Raw genomic sequence first — 22531 nt, forward strand, 5'->3', positions numbered from 1 at the left:
GTCTTCGTGACATAGTCTCTTAATCATATGAACACGGAATCTCGTAATTAAAAAATAAATTCTATATAGCTCTAACTCTTCTTTTTAACGTTACATGAATATTTTAATACTTTTTCCTACTTGTGAGATTATACTGGGTATGTTGTTATTGTTATTGTTGTTGTTGTTGTTGTTGTTGTTGTTGCTGCTGTACTTTTCTTTCAGTTTTTCTCAGGTTCATGGATTGCTTCAATGGTTTATATGTTGAGGTTTTTTACTTTAGGTTTAACATCATTTGCTCATTTCATCATTATAGTCCATAAAATGTTTAAAATGCATGAAGTTTGCTAGTGTTGTCAATTTTCTTTGGGTATTAAAACTTAACTTTTTTTCTATACCGAAGAGCAGTTTAATTATTAATAATATATTAAAGCAACCAAATTGATCATTGGCCACTTAAAACTTTCCTGGTTCGTTGTTAATTAAGCAAAATAAAAACTAATCTTGTCATATTACAAAAATCTAAATTCTAGTTGATATGGAAGAGTAAATGAGCAAACTAGGTTAGAGAATGAGGATTATAGTTATTAATTTTTTTAGTTTTTACTTTTATTAAATATTAAATATCTAAATTTGAATTTAATTAATTTTTGGCCTATGGGCCGACCCAGACATAGACTCGATCAAGCCTCAAGGGTCAATGGACTAACTTGGGCCGGACTTATAAGCCTTAGTTTTAAATTGGCTGAAAATATTCAACCCAACTCTACTCAAATAGCGGGCTGGGCTGGGCTGACTTCAATGCCAAACCCATTTTGACGTCTCTAGAAAATGTATTTATTTTAACACCGTAAAAAAATTGTAATATTACTAACCAATAAGTCAAAAGAAAAGTTCAAGTCTAAGAGGTGGGTAGTAAAGTGAAATGCTCTTGCTAATTTATCCTTTAATAAAAAGCATAAATAAAAAATTGCAAAGTCACATTTGAGTGTTGAGGTCCAAACTCCACAACCATGGCGGGAGCTTACAGCACTTCACCATGTTTCGTTCGACCTCACGCTCTCCTTTCAAGGAAACCCCTTTTGCTAGCATGTGCCGTAATTACACTGCGCCCAAGAAAACTCACAAAGAGAAAAAACTATCTCCGTCCAAAAATACTCAAAACCCTAACTAAACCCTACATAAACCCCCGAACTGAACCAATAATAAGTCCCCTTGAAACCCCAATTCTACACACCCACATTTTGCCTTCTGACCAAGTCGTCGGAGACGAGCTGAAACTGCAGGAAAATCAAGAACTCCGGCTGCCGGGAGTTTCAGAGCCCGCCGGAGTTGTTAATGACACTGCAGGTACTTTCTATGAAACCCCACTTCAACAAACCCACATTTTTTCCTTCGACCTAGCCGCCGGAAATGAGCTGAACACGTCGGGAAATCAAGAACTCCGGCTGTCAGAAGTTTCAGGCCCTGCCGGAGTTGTTAATGCATCTGCAGGTATATTTTTCTAAAACCCCTGTAGTGAATTTTGATGATTTATGCTATAAAAGTTAAAAACTTTTTAAAGACCTTAATGGCTGTAAAAATGAGTTGTTGATGCAACTACAGGTGTCTTTACTAAAAGCTCGTTACTGAAATTTGGGTTGTGGGTAGTTGGAGCCTTTGTATTTCAAACGGTTTGTGCTGTTTGGGTACTTGGTTCAGCTGATTATAGTGGAAAAAATGGAACTTCGGATCGTAATGGCTATAAAAATGAAGTCCTGGATTTGGATTTGGAAGGTAAAAGTAAGCACAAATTGAGAATGTTTGTGAATGGAGACGGAAAGCAAAATGGTGAAAATGGGGGTATTGTATTTGTGGATGAGACTGAAATGGAGAAAAAGATAAAGGAAATTCGACATATGGCAAGGGAGGCAAGAGAGAAGGAGAGGTTGGAGACGAAGGGAAGTAACGTCAATAAGGAGAGCGAGGATGAAGAAGATAGTGATGTTAAAATTGGAATAAAGAAGGAAGTTGACGAACGATTAATCAAGATGAGAAAGAGACTGGAGAAGGGTAGCGACAAGCAGCCTGCAAATTCTGTTACTTATCCAAGGGTGGATGTTGATAAAAATGGCAGGAAAGATGGTGTTGATTTGGATGAGAAAGAGCTTAATGCTGCTTTAATATTTAAAAGAAAGCATAAATTTAGAGATTTCGGCAGTAAGCCAAGTAATAAACCAAAGGGTTTTGTGCCCCCTGAACATCCAAGTGCTGGTACAATTGGAGAAAAAACCGCGGAAGGCAGCACTGAAGTACTGAAGAACGGAAATGGAGAAGGTGGGGTCGATGTGTCAGGCGATGATGAGGTAGACCTGTTCACCCTTGATTCTCACAGAGGTGCTATCATGAATTTTGGTGAAAGCATAGAGAGAAAAGAGAACACTGAAGAGGCAGAATCCGAAACACCTGTACAGCTGAAGAAATCATCCGAAAACAACCTGAGGCGGAAAAAAGGAAGGAGTATTAAAAAAGTTGAAGGTGGAAAAGTTGATGTTGTCAAATCTGTCAAGAAGAACTCATTGGAGACGAGAGGGCGGAAGAAAAAAAGAATTGCATCAGACTTGGAGGAATCTGAACCAGGAATCGGTAACATTCTAAAACCCTTTTAACTGGCTTCATTTTTATGTAATGACACGCTTTATCGCTGCCCAAGGTTTGTATCTATTGATTACCTTCTGAAATTGTACTTTATAGTGTTAAACCTTTATGTCTTTCACCTATTGAGTAACTGCTGAAAAACAATGAGAGAAATCTTGGAACCAATTTTGTCTCTTGTTACACTAGTTTCTGTTATCAGCGAGAGATGCATTTTAATGTACTGCACTGTTTGGTTGTAACCTACAGATATTTCGGTAGATAGAAATAATGGGAGCAGTTTGTTTGAAGCTGCAAACTCAAAAAAACCAATTCAGGAGACAGGAACTATTTCAAATACTGGAAACACTTTGGTTGAAGTTGTGGACTCAAAAGAATCACATAGTATGAAGAGTACTACAACAATGAACAGACACAAGAAGTCAAATCGAAATGGAGCTTCAAAGATGGAGGAGGTTAAGGATAAAAAAGTAGTGAAACCAAACGGGGGTATGAAATCAGGAAATGATACTGACTTGTGGTGGTTCAGTCTTCCTTATGTTCTTGTATGTATATGGGATCTATGATCACTTCTTACTTGTTTGTTTTCGACAGCTTGTATTCCCACTATTTGTGGTTCTAAGTATTACAGCAAACTTGGTGATGTCAAAAGAAAAAAAAATGATCTGAGCCCTGTTTAGATTTTGAAAGGTGGGAAGTCTGGGAGGAAGCCAATTTGTTGAACTGAAACCATGTGATGTTACTGCAGTTTACTTGAACTTGGGATCGTTGCCTTGTCTCTTTTTTTTTTTTTTTTTTTGGGATAACTGTGATCCTTGTCTTATCATGTGAGAAATATTTATCAGATTTTATGTAGCATCGTGCTAGAAGTGCTTTAACCAGCCATTTTTATCTCCCTTGCATATTGTATAACCTTACCCTCTTCCTTTGGTTGTTGCTCTCCTCAATAATTTTGTTTCATATATTTCACGGATTCCCTTACTGAGGCACTTGCATATTTGTGTTAAGATCAGAGAACTTTTCTAGTTGGTATATTGCTGACATCCGGTTGTTTAAGTACCAGTAATTCAGTATAGCAAGAAAGATACTTGACAATGCTCTTGTGTGATTCATTGACCTTATATTGGATATTCACAGTCAAAATTATATGTTAATGCGTTTTGAATGGACAAATCTTAATCCTATGTCAGATAGATATGTTTTTGTTTCCTGTCCTGTCTGTTTCCAATTTTCCAAAGTCTGAATAAATGTGTTTGCTGTGGCTTTTGCTTCATGCTTCTGTTACTAACGTGCATGTTAATATGCAGGTTATACGCATGCGGAGAGGTCATGAAGATGAAGGACCAGAAGGATTATTTGCCATAAAAAGTAGCTCTAATGCGAATGGTAGCTCATCTCATACAGTTGCATTTGAAGATCGTGGTGATGCCACCAATTTTTGTTATCTCTTGGAGTCCTTCTTTGACGATTTAGGAGACTTCAGTGCTGAAATTGTCCCTTTTCCTGTTAAAGTAAGAATATTAAGCTTGTCTGAGTATCTTTAGGTTATTTCCATGTATTGCATTCTATTCCAATTGCATTTTGAGGACATTATTAAGTTTTTGATAACAACCACCCTACTACCCTTTCAAGGACTATTAGTAATGTTGAAAGTCCACTAAAGAAAAGTTGGTTAATTTGTTACTCTGAAAGAGTGACAGTATCTATGAACCTTTGCATGCGTAACCGAATTTTCAACTTGTGTATGTACCATGCTATTTTTTAATTCTGATCATTCACTTATTAAGAAGGCATAAAATACTTATATTTTCAGGAACTTATCGAGGCAATTAGATCACATGCTATGAAGGCAATCGTTGTGAAGAAGGGGAAACTGAAACTTTATGCTGGACAACCATTAACTGATGTTGAGATGGCCTTGCGCTCATTGGTTGAACCAGAATAATCTGTGTTGAAGAAGACTAGATCCTTTGTGTCTCGGAGAAATTTTGGTGATATCTTGGCATCTATGCTAATGAGATTGAAGCTGCCCGTCCTTGATTGCAGCAGATACAAGAAATGAGGGTCTCTCTATCTTATCAATGGACCAACATAGAGCATTTTATCTGTGGGATACAATCTTGTTTTGCTTTACTTGAAAGATCAAATAGAGCTTTTTATTTCCTCATTCTTTTACTAGGAGCTACCCTTTTCTGTCTATTTATGAGGCTTGGAGATTTCATGCACAATGTGCATTTGTTGAGAATACATCAATGTAAAACATACACAACCCCACATTATTTGTGTGCATATATAATTAAACAATTTTCCCTTTTATTTGTGGTTGTACTTTTCTATTGCATCATTGTTGGGTGAGAAAACTGTTGCAGCGGATTGCTATGATGTCAGTTACCTATTATGGATTGCTAAGCTGAAAGAAGATTTCAATCAGTCATTGCAGCAAGCTCTATGAACTATTTCACGAGGCATTGTTTTTATCATCAGCATTTTTAGAGTTCTGTGATCTTTGATTATGGTCGAAAAAAATGAAAAATGGAGCCTATTTATTTGAGTGAAGTTGAAAAGAAATGAGTATTTTAAGTTCAGTTGAACAAAAGTATTTGTTGGTGAAGTTGAAATTGTTCTTGACATGAATTTCACTTGGAAGAAAGGTTGAAGACTTGTGAGTGAAGACTATTATTTCATTTAAAATACTTCTCAAACAAGTTTTTGGGAACAAAATGATAATACATGAAGTTGCAGCATGCTGCTGCTTCCTAGGCTCACTAAACAAGAGCTTTTACTGCTACTACTCTGTCTTTTATAAAGTCTACTAAGAAGAAACAATTTTAACCATGGCTTGTGCATGAATTGCTGGAAGATTAGACTGGCAAAAGTCTTGCCATGTATCTTGTCTCTGCTCTTCATTCTGTGTTAACGCCTCGTATACTGAAACCACTATACCTCTAGCTGCTTCTCTTGCCTCGGGGAGTCGATCATTGAGCAAATTTACAGCAATTTGAACCAACGAAACGAATCCAAACTCCTCCATTCCGTTCCGTTCCTAGAATAGAAATGCCAACCGTTAGTTTGTATTAGCAAAATGCTGCATCAGCTACATTATGGAAAGAAATGAGTTGTGAGTTCAAGGGAATGTATAAGTTAACCAACCATTTTAGAAATACAATCTGAAATTGAGACTGCAGCTTTTGCTCTGATTCTCATGTTGGAATGTTTCACATAGGTGTGAAGCTTATGGAGCAAAGGAAGAGGAGTCATAGACTCCACCATTGCCTCAAGTGCCTTATCTGCTTCTTCACAAACAAACTTTTTGTCTTGAGAAGCCTTCAGCAGCAGCTGCAAAAGCTGTAAAAAGCCATACAATCCAATTAAATCATCATTAGACAGTGCACTAGAACGTTACCGACTCAATAGTTCTGACAAGATCCTTAAGGGTAGATACATACCACATTTTCAAATGCATCAGAAATAGGTGATTCAAATAACTTATCACCAAAAGCTTTGAAGATATCAGCTGAAGCCATGACAGAAGTCTTGCAAAGAGCACTTCTTGGATTTTTCATTGCCTTAACAATCACCAACATAACTTTGTCCCTACCATTGCAAAACCACATAAAAATAAGTAAAAAAGAAACCCCATCTCTCATCCCACAAATTCAAACAGCTAAAATCAAACAACACATTTCCATAAATTCAAAAATGAACTCACAAAATTGGCAGCAAGAGAGCAGAGTGAAACAACACAAATCGCCTAGTATCATTCAGTGAGTGACAAATTTCCAACCAATCTTTAGATTCCAACCCTTCAACAAGTCCCTGAAATTTACAAAAGAAAAAGTCAATCAAAATGGTTATAAAATCTTTAATTTCAAGAAAAAGAGAAGAAACAACAAGAGGGTTCTCCCCACAAGCAGATCCGGGATTTAAACTTCATAAATTCAGATTCAGAATTCTACCACATCTTGTCTAATTCAAATTGATTAATTAGTGAATCTTTTAACAAGTATATAAGACGTGGATGGGGTATAATAGATAACCTGAAAAATTGAGTGAAAACCTGTTGTAACAAGTTAAATTATACTGACAGTGTAAAAAATCTTTACACTGATGGTGTAGATAACTTAAATCCACAGAAAAATAGAGTTACCTGGATTTTGCTATCTGGGTCAGCAATAGGTTCAAGATTTTCAGATGGGATGTAATCAACGATGGAATCTGGCACAGGAGCCTTGTTTTCATCATTGACAACAATTTCAGGCTGTTTCTGATTCTGATTTTGGTTTACTGCTGCTATGACTTTTGCTTGTTTTTTGGGTCTTTCAAGTGCAACCGGGAGAGCGTTATCGAGTGATCTGAGTGCCATTTGAGAAATTCAGATTTTTTTCACACTTTTTCTTGGAAGGGTTTGTGAGTTTTGGAGAATGAACAAAAGAGTGATTTTATGATTGGGATTTGGAGTTTGGGTGTAATAGAAAAAGGAAAGAGTTTTGCAACGGTCAGTTTTGAATTTGAAAATCAAAGAAAATGAAAAGGGATAATGAATTAGTAGTAGGAGATAAGAAAAGGGAGGGGACTTTTGTGTAACGGTCACCTTCTCTTGGGTTTTGTGACAAGGAATCCTAAATAAACGTTGATAATTTCATTTTGAAAAAGTAAAGGCGGGGTTTTCCTTTTTTTCTTTTAGGATTTAAGTTTATAATTATATATATTAACAGTGTATTTTGAATCTAGTTTTCGAATAACTGTTTTATGATTTTTCTAACGTTATAACTAAGTAAAACTTATTTTTGAGGTTTCTTTATGGTTAATAAAGTAAAATCGACCAGAGATATTCTAACATCTACTGTACCATTTCTTTCTTGCCAATACCATTGTATATAGATTTGCAACTGCATTCTTCCCCTTTACTTCGGAGACTGGCCATTCAAACAATTCATAACTGGTCTACCGATGTTTTGCCATTGAAGTAATTTTTATTTTTTCCAGACACTTTGGGAGTAAGAGCAACTGAAGAAGAGATGGTAGACTATTTCATCCTCACATTTGCATAGAGGACAGGTCTAGATCCCACTTACCCAATCTATCTCTTTTACTAAGCTTTAAAAATCAAGACAAATAATTTTGGTAGAAATAGTTTGTGTTTGGTTAATTAATTTGAAAAATACTTTTGAGCAGCAACTAGTGTTTAACCATTTTTTTAAAAAATATTTCTAATAGCTTGCTTGGTCAATCTTCTAAATCAACTTATTTTGAGATTTTTTTTCTTTCTCAAATCAGTTTGTGTTTGGCTAATTAATTTGCAAACCACTTCTGAGCAGTAATTAGTGTTTGGTCAAGCTTTTAAAAAGTGCTTCTAAGTGTATTTTTCTCAAAAGTATTTTCAAAAAAAGTATTTTTGGGAAGAAACTACTTTTTTCTGCTTCCCCAAAACTACTTCTGCTTCTACTCAAAAGCGTTTTTTTTTCTTCTAAACGCTTGCCCAAACACTTCAACTTTGGCGGGGAAAAATGCTTTTGGCCTTGGAGAAGCTTGGCCAAACAGGCTATAAGTATATTTTTCTCAAAAGTATTTTTCAAAAAAGTATTTTTGGGGAGAAGTTACTTTTCCCTACTTCTCCAAAACTGCTTCTGCTTTTCAAAGAAGTATTTCTGGAGTTTGGAGAAGCTTGACCAATGTAACGACCCGGCTGAGAGGAATTAGACTTGAAATGCCGAAAGTTGAATTTTTGAAAAGTTTGATCGAGGGATTGACTTTTTGATATCGGGGTCGAAATCCGATTTTGAAAATTTTAATAGGTATGTTATGTCATTTATGACTTGTGTGCAAAATTTGAGGTCAATCGGACGTGATTTGATAGGTTTCAGTGTTATTTATAGAAATTAAAAATTTTAAAGTTCAATAGGCTTGAATTAGGGCATAATTCATGGTTTTAGCGTTGTTTGAGGTGATTTGAGGATTCGACTAAGTTCGTATGATATTTTAGAACTTGTTGGTATATTTGGTTGAGGTTCCGAGGGCCTCGGGTGAGTTTCGGATGGTTAACTGATCAAAAATTAAACTACAACAGCTGCTGCAATTTTCTTCTGTTGGCAATTTCTTCTGCCAGAAATCGAGCCCAGAAATCCCTCAGAATCGAGCCCAGATGTGAGCCCAGATCGAGCCCAGGGTCGAGGGCCATGATCGAAGCCATGATCAATCCCAGGGTCGAGGGCCACGATCAAAGCCATGATCGAGCCTAGGGTCAAGGGCCACGATCGAAGGCAGGGTCGAAGACATGATTGAAGGCCAGGGTCGAGGGCTTAGGATCGAGGGCCAGGATCAAGGCCCAGGATCGAGACCTAAGATCGAGGACCTCGATCGAAGGCCAAGATCGAAGGCCAAGACCGAGGTTGTTTGGGCAGAATTATAAAAATAGGGACTTCGTCCTATTTGCCATTTTTGACAAATTTGAGCTTGAGGAGAGGCGATTTTGATATATTTTCAAAGAAAACTTAAGATAAGTCCCTTGTGATCATTTCTACTCCATAATATTGAATTATCATCGAATAATCCGACTAGATTACATGATTTTGAGGTGTAAATCGGAGATTGGAACTTAGAAATTTGGATATAAGATTTGTAGATTTGAGGGTCGAGTTGAGGTCGGATTTTGGTAAAATTGGTATGGGTAGACTCGTGATTGAATGGGCTTTCGGATTTTGTAATTTTTGTTGGGTTCCGAGACGTGGGCCCCACGGACGATTTTTGAGCTAAATTTCGGATTTTTATGAAAAATTAGTATTTTCTTATGGAATTAATTTCAATAAATTTTATTGATTGAAACGAATTATTTGTGACTAGATTTGAGGCATTCGGAGGTCGATTTGAGAGGCAAATGCATAGCAGAGTAAAGAGTTTCACGTTTTGAGGTAAGTAATAGTTTTAAATCTGATCTTGAGGGTATTAAACCCCGAATTTTGATATCATGTAATTATTTTGGAGGTGACGCACATGCTAGGTGACGGGCGTGTGGGCGTGCACCGAGAAGATTGTGACTTGGTTCATCCCGAAAAACTGTAAAGTTGAATAATTTGTTGTTAGCTATATGCTCTCTATGTGTTGATAAAAATTTGACTATAAATCATGTTAGAAATCATGATTAGGCTATATGATAGTATTGTTGGGACCCACAAAGGTCGCATACTTGTTGAATTGCCTGCTAAATGCTATATGTACTCAGTCTCAGTTTTTACTTGCACATTTTATCTCAGTCTCTGTTATTATTATTGATACATCATATCATTGTTGTTTGAGCTAATTTCATGATTAATGAGAGCCCGAGAGATTAGAGAGATTTATGACTGAGAGAGGCCGAGGGCTTGATTGTAAGATATTGATATCATAGCACGTGAGTTGTCCGTGCAGCACGTGAGTTGTTCGTGCAACACGTGAGTTGGCCGTGCAGATCCTTATATTATACTATAGTACGTGAGTTGGCCGTGCAACACATGAGTTGGCCGTGCAGATCCTTATATTATACTATAGCACGTGAGTTGGCCGTGCAGCACGTGAGTTAGCCGTGCAGATCCAGATATTTATATTATGGCACGTGAGGTGTCCGTGCAAATTATAGCGCTTGGGCTGTAGGAGCCCCTCCGGAGTCTATACACCCCCAGTGAGTGCGGGTACCCATTGAGAGTGAGTGATAAGGACTGGGAGCCCAGGGAGTGATGAGGGCTAGGATCCTAGTGAGTGATTGTTGTCCTAAGAGGTTGTACTTAATTTTCATTTGTTGTTGCACTTAGTTGCTATCTGTCATTATTGTGAAATCTCTGAAAGATTGTTGATATACGAATTATATGAACAGAAACTGTATAAAAATTGATTTGACATTAAACTGCCAGATTTGATAGCATGTATATTCTTTGCTGGAATTACTGGAAATGAACCATAACTGTGTAGCTCGTTACTATCTTCAGTTTCTTATTTATTATTGTTACTTGCTGAGTTGGTTGTACTCATACTATACCCTACACTTTGTGTGCAGATCTAGGTGTTCCCAGACATAGCGGGTGTTGATCCTTTCGAGTGGTTGATTTTCAGGAGATTTTGAGGTAGCTGCCTTGTTCCGCAGACCTTGTCTCTCCTTCTCTATCTCTTTGTTTACTGTATGTGGTCTCAGACTATTATAGACTATATTTTCCAGACTTGTATTCATATTAGATGCTCATGTACTCGGTGACACCAGGTTTTGGGGAGTGTTTGTATTGTATTTAAATATTATATTTTCAACCTTAAAGAGAAGTTTTGGTTTATTGAGGTTATCGGTTTGTCTAGTATCGAGATAGGCGCCATCACGACAGGTTAGGATTTTGGGTCGTGACAGCCTCCCCCTCTAGGGCATCCTCTACTCGCCATGAGCAGGTTTAGTAGAGTGTTGCGGATCGGTACAGAGATGTCTGTACTTATCATCGAGAGGTTGCAGAACCCTTAGGAAAATTTTACTTTTTTGTATTCTGTCATACAAATTTGTTGATCCTGGAAACTAAATTTCTGCTATTCTATTCTCTCACAGATGGTGAGGACACATACTACCGGATCGGACGGTCAGCCACCAGTGCCACTCGTTAGGGCCGCGAGAGGTCGGGGCCGTGGTAGAGGCCGGGGCGAGGTAGAGGTCGAGGTGTAGCTCGTACCACAGTTGGAATAACACCCGTAGTACCACCAGTTGTTCTAGCACAGGAGCAGATTCCAGATATAGTTGATCCAACAAAATCATCTTAGGCACCAGCTGTGCCCATTGAAATTGCAGGCATTCAGGAGACTTTGGCCCAGATGATGGCAGCCTTCACTGGCCTTGCTCAGGTGGTTTCAGCTCAGGCCGCACCTGCCACTTCTCAGGCTGGGGGAGGTACTCATACCCTCGTTGCCCGTACTCCAGACTAGGTAGTACAGGGACTTCAGATACCGGGGGCACTACCAGCCTAGTCGGTTACAGTTACTCAGGCCCCGGTAGTTCCTGTTATGGCAGATGATGAGTAGAGGAGACTTGAGAGATTTGAGAGGCTTCGACCTCCACAATTTAGCGGTACTGAGTCAGAGGATGCTCAGGATTTTTTGGATAGGTGTCAACAGATGCTTCAGACAACGGGTATTCTGGAGACCAGTGGGGTCTCATTCACTACTTTTCAGTTTTTTAGGTCTGCACTCAGATGGTGGGAGACTTACGAGAGATATAGGCCTATTGGCGCAACACCCCTTACTTGGCATCAGTTCTCCGTGGTCTTTTTGGAGAAGTTCGTACCTCAGTCCCGCAGAGAAGAGCTGCACAGACAGTTTGAGCAGCTTCGCCAGGGTGATATGTCCGTGATGCGGTACGAGATGAGATTTTCTGAGTTGGCTCGTCACGCAGTCTGGTTGGTTCCCACTGATAGGGAAGAGGATTAAGAGGTTCATTGATGGCCTCACATATCAGTTGCAGTTACTTATGACTAGGGAGAGAGTATCTGGTGCTACTTTTGATGAGGTAGTGGACATTGCTCGGCAGATAGAGATGGTTCGTAGCCAGGAACGTGGAGAGAGAGAGAGACTAAGAGGCCTCGTGGTTCGGGTGATTACAACGATGTTCCTTCAGGGGGCCAGTTTCACTGTGGTAGGGGTCATTCTTACAGACACGCTCAGACATATCGTCCAGCTCATCGTGGTGCATCAGCTAGCCATGGTTCTTACAGTGCTCACTCAGGCCAGTCTTCATTCAGTGCATTACCAGCACAGAGTTTTCATCATGCCTCATCCGCACAGGCTTCTGAAGGTCATTCCTCGGGTTATCAGGAGTAGCAGTTCCATTAGAGGAGGGGTTGTTTCGAGTGCGGAGAATTTGTCATTTCAAGAGAGAGTGTCCTAGGCTGTTGAGTGGGGTTTCACAGTAGATTTCTCGACCGACGGCATCGGCACCAGCAATTACACCATTCGCCCTGCCATCTCGGGGTGGGGGCCAGGAAGTTAGAGGTCGCCCAAGAGAGGAAGGACGATCAGGAGGCGGACAGGCTCAGTTTTATACTTTTTTTGCCAGGCCAGATGTTGTTGCCTCAGACGCAGTGATCACATGTATTGTTTCAGTGTGCCACATGGAGGCTTCTATATTATTTGACCCTAGTTCCACTTATTCATATGTATCATAATATTTTTTCTCATTATCTGGATATGCCATGTGAGTCCTTAGTTTCACCTGTTTGTGTATCTACACCGGTGGATGATATTATTATTGTGGATCGTGTGTATCGATCATGTGTGGTAACTATTGGGGAACTGGAGACTAGAGTTGATCTCTTATTACTCGGTATGGTATATTTCGATGTAATCCTGGGTATGGATTGGTTGTCTCCATGTCATACTATTCTAGACTGTCACGCAAAAATCGTGACGTTGACGATGCCGGGGTTGCCAAAGGTTGAATGGAAGGGTTCTCTAGACCTTGTTCCTAGCAGGGTAATTTCTTATTTGAAGGCCCAACGTACGGTTGGAAAGGGATGATTGTCATATTTGGCCTTTGTGAGAGATGTTGATGCAGATGCTCCTATTATTGATTCGGTACCGTTCGTGCGAGACTTTCCGAATGTATTTCCTGCAGACCTGCCGGGTATGCCACCCGACAGGGATATTGATTTCGGTATTGACTTGGTACAGGGCACTCAACCCATTTCTATTCCTCCGTATCGTATGGCACCAGCTGAGTTAAAAAAATTGAAAGAGCAACTTTAGGAACTCCTTGAAAATGGGGTTTATTAGGCCTAGTGTGTCACCTTGGGGTGCACCGGTTCTGTTTGTGAAAAATAAAGATGGTACTATGCGGATGTGCATTGATTATAGGCAGTTGAACAAAGTTACAATCAAGAATAAATATCCATTGCAGCGTATTGATGATTTATTTGACTAGCTTCAGGGAGCGAGGGTGTTCTTCAAAATTGATTTGAGGTCTGGGTATCACCAATTAAAAATTCGGGATTCAGATATTCTAAAGACGGCATTCAAGACTCGTTATGGCCACTATGAATTTGTTGTGATGTCTTTTGGGCTAACCAATGCCCCAGCAACATTTATGCATTTGATGAATAGTGTATTTCAGCCATATCTTGATTTATTTGTCGTGGTATTCATTGATGATATTCTGGTGTACTTACGTAGCCAGGAGGAGCATGCACAACACTTGGGTATTGTATTACAGAGGCTGAGAGAGGAGAAACTTTATGCCAAATTCTCTAAGTGTGAGTTCTGGCTTAGTTTGGTGGCATTCTTGGGACATATAGTGTCCATTAAAGGTATTAAGGTATATCTGAAGAAAATAAAGGCAGTTCAGAATTGGCCCAGACCATCCTCAGTTACTGAGATTCAGAGTTTTCTTGGCTTGGCTGGTTATTATCGTCGTTTCATGGAGGGTTTCTCGTCTATTGCATCGCCTATGACTAAATTGACCCAGAAAGATGCTCCGTTCAGGTGGTCGGATGAATGTGAAGAGAGCTTTCAGAAGCTCAAGACAACTTTGACTACAGCTCCAGTATTGGTGTTGCCTACAGGTTCAGAGTCTTATATTGTGTATTGTGACGCGTTGCAGATTGGTCTCGGCACAGTACTTATGCAAGACGGTAGGGTGATTGCCTATGCCTCCAGACAGTTAAAGGTACATGAGAAGAATTATTCAGTCCACGATCTTGAGTTAGCAGCTATTGTTCATGCCTTGAAAATTTGGCGGCATTACTTGTACGGTGTCCAGTGTGAGGTATATACCGATCATCAGAGTCTACAACATTTGTTTAAACAGAAGGATCTTAACTTGCGGTAGCGAAAGTGGTTGGAGTTGCTTAAGGATTATGATATCACCAGTCTCTATCATCTCGGAAAGGCCAATGTGGTGGCCGATGCCTTGAGTCATAAGGCAGAGAGTTTGGGAAGCTTAGCATACTTACCGGTAAAAGAGGGGCCTTTAGCCTTGGAGGTTCAGGCCTTGGCTAATCAGTTTGTTAGATGGGATGTTTCCGAGCCGAATCGAGTTTTGGCCTGTGTGATTTCTCGGTCTTCTTTATATGATCGCATCAGAGAGCGCCAGTATGATGATCTACATCTACTTGTCCTTAAGGATACGGTTCAACACGGTGATGCAAAAGGAGTCACTATTGGATATGACGGTGTATTACGGATGCATGGCAGGCAATGTGTACCTAATGTAGATGGTTTGCGTGAGTTGATTCTCCAGGAAGCTCACAGTTCGCGGTACTCTATTCATCCAGGCGCCGCGAAGATGTATAAGGATTTGAGACAACACTATTTGTGGAGGCGGATGAAGATAGATATAGTTGGGTTTGTATCTCGGTGTTTAAATTGTCAACGGGTAAAGTACGAGCACCAGAGACCTGGCGGATTGCTACAGAGACTTGAAATTCCTGAGTGGAAGTGGGAGCGTATTACCATGGACTTCGTAGTTGGACTCACACGGACTTTGAGAAAGTTTGATGTTGTTTGGGTGATAGTAGATCGGTTGACCAAATCTGCGCATTTTATTCCAATCGGTACTAATTATTCTTCGGAGCGGTTGGCTGGGATTTATATTCGTGAGATTGTTTGCCTACACGGTATGGCTGGTGCCCATTATTTCAGATCGGGCTACGCAGTTTACCTCATATTTTTGGAGGGCAGTGCAGCAAGAATTGGGCACACCGGTTTAGTTGAGTACAACATTTTACCCTCAGACGGACGGACAGTCCGAGTGCATTATTCAGATATTGGAGGATATGCTACGTGCTTGTGTCATTGATTTTGGGGGTTCTTGGGATCAATTTCTGCCACTCGCAGAGTTTGCTTACAATAATAGCTACCAGTCAAGCATTCAGATGGCTCCGTATGAAGCTTTATATGAGAGACAATGTCGGTATCCGGTGGGTTGGTTTGAGCCTGGTGAGGTTAGACTATTTGGTACTAACTTGGTTCAGGATGCTTTAGAGAAGGTCAAAGTAATTCAGGAACGGCTTCGCACGACACAGTCTAAACAGAAGAGTTATGCCAACATGAAGGTTCGTGATGTTGTTCACATGGTTGGGGAGAAGGTTCTGCTCAAGATTTCACCCATGAAGGGTGTGTTGAGGTTCGGAAAAAAGGGCAAGTTGAGCCCTCGGTATATTGGGCCTTTTGAGATACTTAAGAAAATTGGGGAGGTGGCTTATGAACTTGCTTTGCCACCTAGTCTATCAGGTGTTCATCCAGTGTTTCATGTATCCATGCTCTGAAAGTATGTCGGGGATCCGTCTCATATTCTGGATTTCAGTACAGTACAGTTGGACGGTAATTTGACTTATAATGTGGAGCTGGTGGCTATTTTAGATCGGCAGGTTCGAAAGCTGAGGTCAAAGAACATAGCATCAGTGAAGGTGCAGTGGAGAGGCCAGCCAGTCGGAGAAGCTACTTGGGAGATAGAGCAGGAGATGCGGAACAAATATCCACACTTATTTGAGACTCCAGGTATTATTATAAACCTGTTCGAGGACGAACGTTTGTTTAAGATGGGAGAGAATGTAACGACCCGACCGGTCATTTTGAATATTATAACTCCATTTTCATATTTACTGCTCAATTTATGCCTTGCTATTGATTTATGACTTATCGGGTTAGTTGATTCGGGTCCGAAAGGAATTCGGAGTGAAAAGAGACACTTAGTCTCATAATTAAAAACAAATTAAGTTAGAAAAATGGACCGGATATGGACCTATATGTAAACAACCTCAGATTCGAATTCTGATAATTTTAATAGCTCCGTATGGTGATTTAGGACTTAGGAGCGTGTCCGAAAGAATTTTTGGAGGTCCGTAGAGGAATTAGACTTGAAATGCCGAAAGTTGAATTTTTGGGACGTTTGACCGAGGGGTTGACTTTTTGATATCGGGGTCGAAATTCGATTCTAAAAATTTTAATAGGTATGTTATGTCATTTATGACGTGTGCAAAATTTGAGGTCAATCAGACGTGATTTGTAGGCTTCAGCGTTATTTGTAGAAATTAAAAATTTCAAAGTTCAATAGGCTTGAATTGGGCGTAATTCATGGTTTTAGCATTGTTTGAGGTGATTTGAGGATTTGACTAAGTTCGTATGATATTTTAGGACATGTTGGTATATTTGGTTGAGGTTCCGAGGTCCTCGGGTGAGTTTCAGATTGTTAACGGATCAAAAATTAAACTACAACAGCTGCTGCAATTTCCTTCTGTTGGAAATTTCTTCTGCCAGAAATCGAGCCCAGAAATCTCTCAGAATAGAGCCCAGAAATCGAGCCCAGATCGAGCCCAGGGTCGAGGGCCACGATCGAAGGCAGGGTCGAAGACATGATCGAAGGTCAGGGTCGAGGGCCTAGAATCGAGGGCCTAGAATCGAGGGCCAGGATCGAGGCCTAGGATCGAGGGCCAGGATCAAGGTGCAGGATCGAGGGCCAGGATCAAGGACCTCGATCGAAGGCCAAGATCGAGGCAGAACCGATGTTGTGTGGGCAGAATTATAAAAATAGGGACTTCGTCCCATTCGCTATTTTTGACAAATTGAAGCTTGAGGAGAGGCGATTTTGATATATTTTCAAGGAAACCTTGAGGTAAGTCCCTTGTGATCATTTCTACTCCATAATATTGAATTATCATCGAATAATCCAACTAGATTACATGATTTTGAGGTGTAAATCGGAGATTAGAACTTAGAAATTTAGAAATATGATTTGTAGATTTGAGGGTCGAGTTGAGGTCGGATTTTTGGTAAAATTGGTATGGGTAGACTCGTGGTTGAATGGGCTTTCAGATTTTATAATTTTTGTCGGGTTCCGAGACGTGGGCCCCACGGGCGATTTTTGAGCTAAATTTTGGATTTTTATGAAAAATTAGTATTTTCTTATGGAATTAATTCCAATAAATTTTATTGACTGAAACGAATTATTTGTGACTAGATTCGAGGCATTCAGAGGCCGATTTGCGAGGCAAAGGCATAGCAGAGTAAAGAGTTTCACGTTTTGAGGTAAGTAACAATTTTAAATCTGGTCCTGAGGGTATTAAGCCCCGGATTTTGGTATCATGTGACTATTTTGGAGGTAACGCACATGCTAGGTGACGGGCGTGTGGGCGTGCACCGAGAGGATTGTGACTTGGTCCATCCAGGGAAACTGTAAAGTCGAATAATTTGTTGTTAGCTATATGCTCTCTATGTGTTGATAAATATTTGACTGTAAATCATGTTAGAAATCATGCTTAGGCTATGTGATAGTACTGTTGGGACCCACAGAGATCGCGTACTTGTAGAATTGCCTGCTAAATGCTATATGTACTCAGTCTCAGTTTTTACTTGCACATTTTATCTCAGTCTCTGTTATTATTATTGATACATCATATCATTGTTGTTTGGGCTGATTTCATGATTAATGAGAGCCCGAGAGACTGGAGAGATTTATGACTCAGAGAGGCAGAGGATCTGATTATGAGATATTGATATCATAGCACGTGAGTTGTCTGTGCAGCACGTGAGTTGGCTGTGCTGATCCTTATATTATACTATAGCACGTGAGTTGGCCGTGCAGCACGTGAGTTGGCCCTGTGGATCCTTATATTATACTATAGCACGTGAGTTGGCCGTGCAGCACGTGAGTTGACCGTGCGGATCCAGATATTTATATTATGGCACGTGAGTTGCCCGTGCAGATTATAGCGCTTGAGCTGTAGGAGCCCCTCCGGAGTCTGTACACCCCAGTGAGTGCGGGCACCGATTGAGAGTGAGTGATGAGGGCTGAGAGCCCAGGGAGTGATGAGGGCCGGGATCCTTGTGAGTGATTGTTGTCCTAAGAGGTTGTACTTGATTTTCATTTGTTGTTGCACTTAGTTGCTATCTGTCATTATTGTGAAATCTCTGAAAGATTGTTGATATACGAATTACATGAACAGAAACTGTATAAAAATTGATTTGACATTAAACTGCCAGATTTGATAGCATGTCTATTCTTGCTGGAATTACTGAAAATGAACCATAACTGTGTAGCTCGTTACTATCTTTATTTTCTTATTTATTATTGTCACTTGCTGAGTTGGTTGTACTCATACTACACTTTGCACTTCGTGTGCAGATCTAGGTATTCTCGGACATAGGGGGTGTTGATCCTTTCGAGTGGTTGATTTTCAGAAGATTTTGAGGTAGCTACCATGTTCCGCAGATCTTGTATCTCCTTCTCTATCTCTTTGTTTACTGTATTTGGTCTCAGACTATTATAGACTATATTTTCCAGACTTGTATTCATATTAGATGCTCATGTACTCAGTGACACCAGGTTTTGGGGAGTGTTTGTATTGTATTTAAATATTATATTTTCAACCTTAAAGAGAAGTTTTGGTTTATTGAGATTTTCGGCTTGCCTAGTATCGAGATAGGCGCCATCACAACAGGTTGGGATTTTGAGTCGTGACAAGTTGGTATCATTAGTACTCCCTTCATTCACTTTAATAAGCTATTAGTACCCCCTTCGTTTACTTTAATTTACTTGTCCACTATACTAAAATACATTTTTATTTTTACTTGTTCACTATACTAAATCAAGAGAGAGACAATCATTTTTTACCCTTATCATTAACTACTCATTTTCCAAATAATTTTCCAAGACTTATGAAAATGTTATTCTTATGGGTAAAATAATAAAATACATACTTCATTTATTTTTTCTTAAAGGGAGTACAAAGTCAAAAGTGGACAATCAAAAGTGAATGGAGGGAGTATATGACTTCTCCTGCATAGCAAATAAAGATTACCTCCATATTAATGGCAACAAAGTTTTTAAGAACATAAATAATATTCAAATTAAAGATGTATCTGTTACAAAATAAAATTAAATAAAAATTAGTAGTTCCAAAGTGATAAATGTTAATCATGTGAAGGGGTTTGGATTCGTTCTATGGTTCTTTATTCAGTTTGTTCTAGTGTTATAGGTAGGGGTGTACAAAGAAAACCAATAAGCCGCATCAAACCGATAATCCGAGTCAAATCGGAAAAAACCCCCCGATGTGATTTGGTATTGAAAAATAAAAATCGACAATAATTGGTTTGGTTTAGTTTTAACTAAACAAAAGTCAAACCGAAACCAAACCAACCCGATAGTACATTTATATAATTTTTAAAAATATTTTATACATATAAATATTTATTGTAATGTAATTTATAAATATTTCTTAAACGTTTTCACAGTTTTATCTTTTAACGTATTATTTCAAGTTTAGATTTAACATTCTTGAATGGTAAATAAATTTTATAGCCCATAAATATAGTAACTCAAACAAAGTTCAAATCAATATTAATGCTAACAAAAGAAATTCAATTCAATACTAGGAATGACAATAGTGTTGGATAATTATTTTAGTTTTACATTGGTTTATAATGAAAATGCATAACTTAGTTTATCTTTTTCTTTAGTGCTTAGTTATGTAATTAATATTAGTACTTATTAGCTATACTTATTTTAGCATGACCTATATAGTATTTTTAGATTATGTTAATTTTCATTATGGCTTATTAATTAGCAATATTTATTTTATGTAATTTTATTATTTTATCTTTGTTATTGAATATTTTAGTATAATGCTATGACTTATCTCATATTATTGTGTTAGTTTCTTGGAAAACACATTATATAGTTGTATTTTACTAGGACTTAAGAAATATTTAGAGTACAAATTACATATTTTATGCTATGAAGACTTTACCGGAAAAAATCCCGAAAACCCGAAAAAATCCCAAAAATCCGAGAAAAACCAAGATTGAAAAACCCAACTTTGTTGGTTTGGTTTGGTTTATAAATTTAAAAACCTGACACCATTGGTTTGGCTTGACAATTGAAAAATCCGAACCAACCCGACCTATGTACACCCCTAGTTATAGGAGAAGTGTGTGATTGAGCAAGCGACTTGAAATTCTTAATCAAGATCCTAAATATTAGAAAAAGTGATATCATAGAATATATAATTATGTTACATAGCTCAAATACATAAAGTTTTTATATAAAGTAAAATCTTATTTGATATTAAAGTTCTAAATTTAGGATTGTACATAATTCAAATAAGAAATTTAATAATTAAACGTCGATTCAAAGTCCTAAATAAATGGAAAACAATTAAATAAAAATATTTTCTAATGTTAAATCTATGTTAAAATGATAAAAAGTAGAACAATATTTTGAGTTAAAAATTCACACAAGTATTATTAAGTAATATCTCTAAGTTTTAAGATAAAAGGCGAACCAAAAAAAAAAGCTGTTGAAAATGATATAATCCCCCGTCTTAATTTATGGGATATATTTTGATTAAGAAGAAAAGAAAAGACTTTTGATATTTATTGTCTTTAAACATGCCATAATATTTGTGTGGCTATAAAAAAAATTATAATTTGTGAATTTAAATATTTCATAATTTTTGTGTTGCTATAAAAGTTTTTTATTAAAAGTAAAATAAATAAAATTTAAAATTAAATTATTTTAAAATATAAAAATATTGCATTCTTTTCTGAACGGACTAGAAGCACCTCATCTTAAAAATTGAAGTTCCATTCCCTCCGATCCCTCTTATAGAAAAAAATGACCAAAGGAATAAAGGCAAAGTCCTTTGCTTTGTAAAATAATTGGGAAATACATAGGAACCATCCTAAAGTATGACCTTTTATTTTCAAAGAGACACTGGAACTTTGCAAAAATCCTAGTACACAAGTATTATCCGGGAATGATTATTCAGGAACTGGAAGATGGTTGGCGTGACACGCCTAAATTCTCCACAATCATTCCACAAGGCTTCAGGCATCTGGAGCAACCTTTGAAAGCGCTCGGCCTTGTTTACCCTTTCAGCTAAGTATCCCGCTTTTTCCTTGAAGGGAGCCGAGATTTGAACTAGTTGAAAGTGGAATTAATAGAACCCTCCACATCCAAAACAAGTTTCACGAACCAATCCTGTTTTGACACGTTATTTTCCTTTTTGCATATATAGGTCCAAAAAAATTGTTCTTCTGCTATTCATTTGGAAGATAATATTGAGGCTTTTTACTTGGAAAATAATGGTGATAGGACTCTTAGCTAGCATTTAATAACGGAACTGTTTGTGTGTGTGTGTGTGTCGGACATTTGTGAACTGAAAAAATTCTGCCATAACCGTGAAGCTTATAAAAATGCCAAGAATTTGGGAAGAAGATGGATTAAGGGAAAGAAGGAAGAACAAGGGAAAAACTAAATAGTAAAAGATTGAGAAAATAAGAATGGAATAAAAAAGGGCTATTAATCTTCCTTTCTTCCAATCCACCCTCATTTCATGCATCTCACGTAAACATAAAAGGGTTATTAATTTCATTTTCAACTAGTTCAAGGGGTACTAGGACCTTTGCAAAGTTTCCGTGTCTATATTTGAAAAAACGTCATAGTTAGGAGGGTTTTTATGTATTTTTCCTAGAAATATTTGATGAAATATGACATACAACATCATTTATCATTTATGCAACTAACGGATGTCAACGGCATTACAAATTATAGTTGTACTCAATTAAAGAAATTGCAATGACTAAAAATAGAAATTTTATACTTGTCAGTATCATATGTTTTAGTCGCTTGCCTAATTATTTTCCACATTGCTTTACCTACTGCGTTGTAATTTGTAGGTGACCCTATAGTATTATTATTTTTATAGTTTCAATACACGGAACTAAACTCAAACTAAAAAGGTTTGTACTCTATTATGAAGCCCTCCTTGCCAAGGCATCAACGAATTTAATCGTTTTAGTAACACAAATATCTTATTATAAGATTCGAGAAATAAACGAACTTGAAGTATTCATGGACATTGTGTAGTTCTTGAAACCAAGGTTCGTATTTATGGAAAATGTAATGGACATGACCAAGGTTTGAGGAAAC

The 22531-nt window shown here is 38.2% G+C and overlaps 2 protein-coding genes across 3 annotated transcripts; one reads left to right on the forward strand and one right to left on the reverse strand.

Annotated features, from left to right (window-relative positions):
* The first annotated feature begins 938 nt into the window (after window positions 1–938).
* Window positions 939–4929, forward strand: LOC107805910 (uncharacterized). 2 transcript variants are annotated; one of them, XR_012698616.1, is made up of 5 exons: window positions 939–1473; window positions 1585–2604; window positions 2863–3102; window positions 3921–4124; window positions 4427–4929. XR_012698616.1 is itself a non-coding variant. In XM_075229489.1 (5 exons), exons 1-5 carry the CDS (start codon window positions 993–995, stop codon window positions 4556–4558), a joined length of 2133 nt encoding a protein of 710 aa, XP_075085590.1. In that variant the 5' UTR covers window positions 940–992; the 3' UTR covers window positions 4559–4929. The 2 variants fall into 2 exon arrangements, 1 of the variants encoding a protein (XP_075085590.1); XM_075229489.1 differs by having other exon boundaries at window positions 940–1473; window positions 2863–3158.
* Window positions 4930–5265: 336 nt separating this feature from the next.
* LOC107805902 (uncharacterized) lies at window positions 5266–7115 on the reverse strand. Its single transcript, XM_016630001.2, has 5 exons — window positions 6761–7115; window positions 6323–6429; window positions 6060–6207; window positions 5764–5958; window positions 5266–5656 (listed from the first exon to the last, which is right to left on the reverse strand). The coding sequence occupies exons 1-5, from the start codon at window positions 6974–6976 to the stop codon at window positions 5426–5428; spliced, it is 897 nt and encodes a 298-aa protein (XP_016485487.1). The 5' UTR covers window positions 6977–7115; the 3' UTR covers window positions 5266–5425.
* Between the last annotated feature and the right edge of the window lie 15416 nt (window positions 7116–22531).

Source organism: Nicotiana tabacum, chromosome 14 (assembly GCF_000715075.1).
Source record: "Nicotiana tabacum cultivar K326 chromosome 14, ASM71507v2, whole genome shotgun sequence".
Classification (NCBI taxonomy): Eukaryota; Viridiplantae; Streptophyta; class Magnoliopsida; order Solanales; family Solanaceae; genus Nicotiana; species Nicotiana tabacum.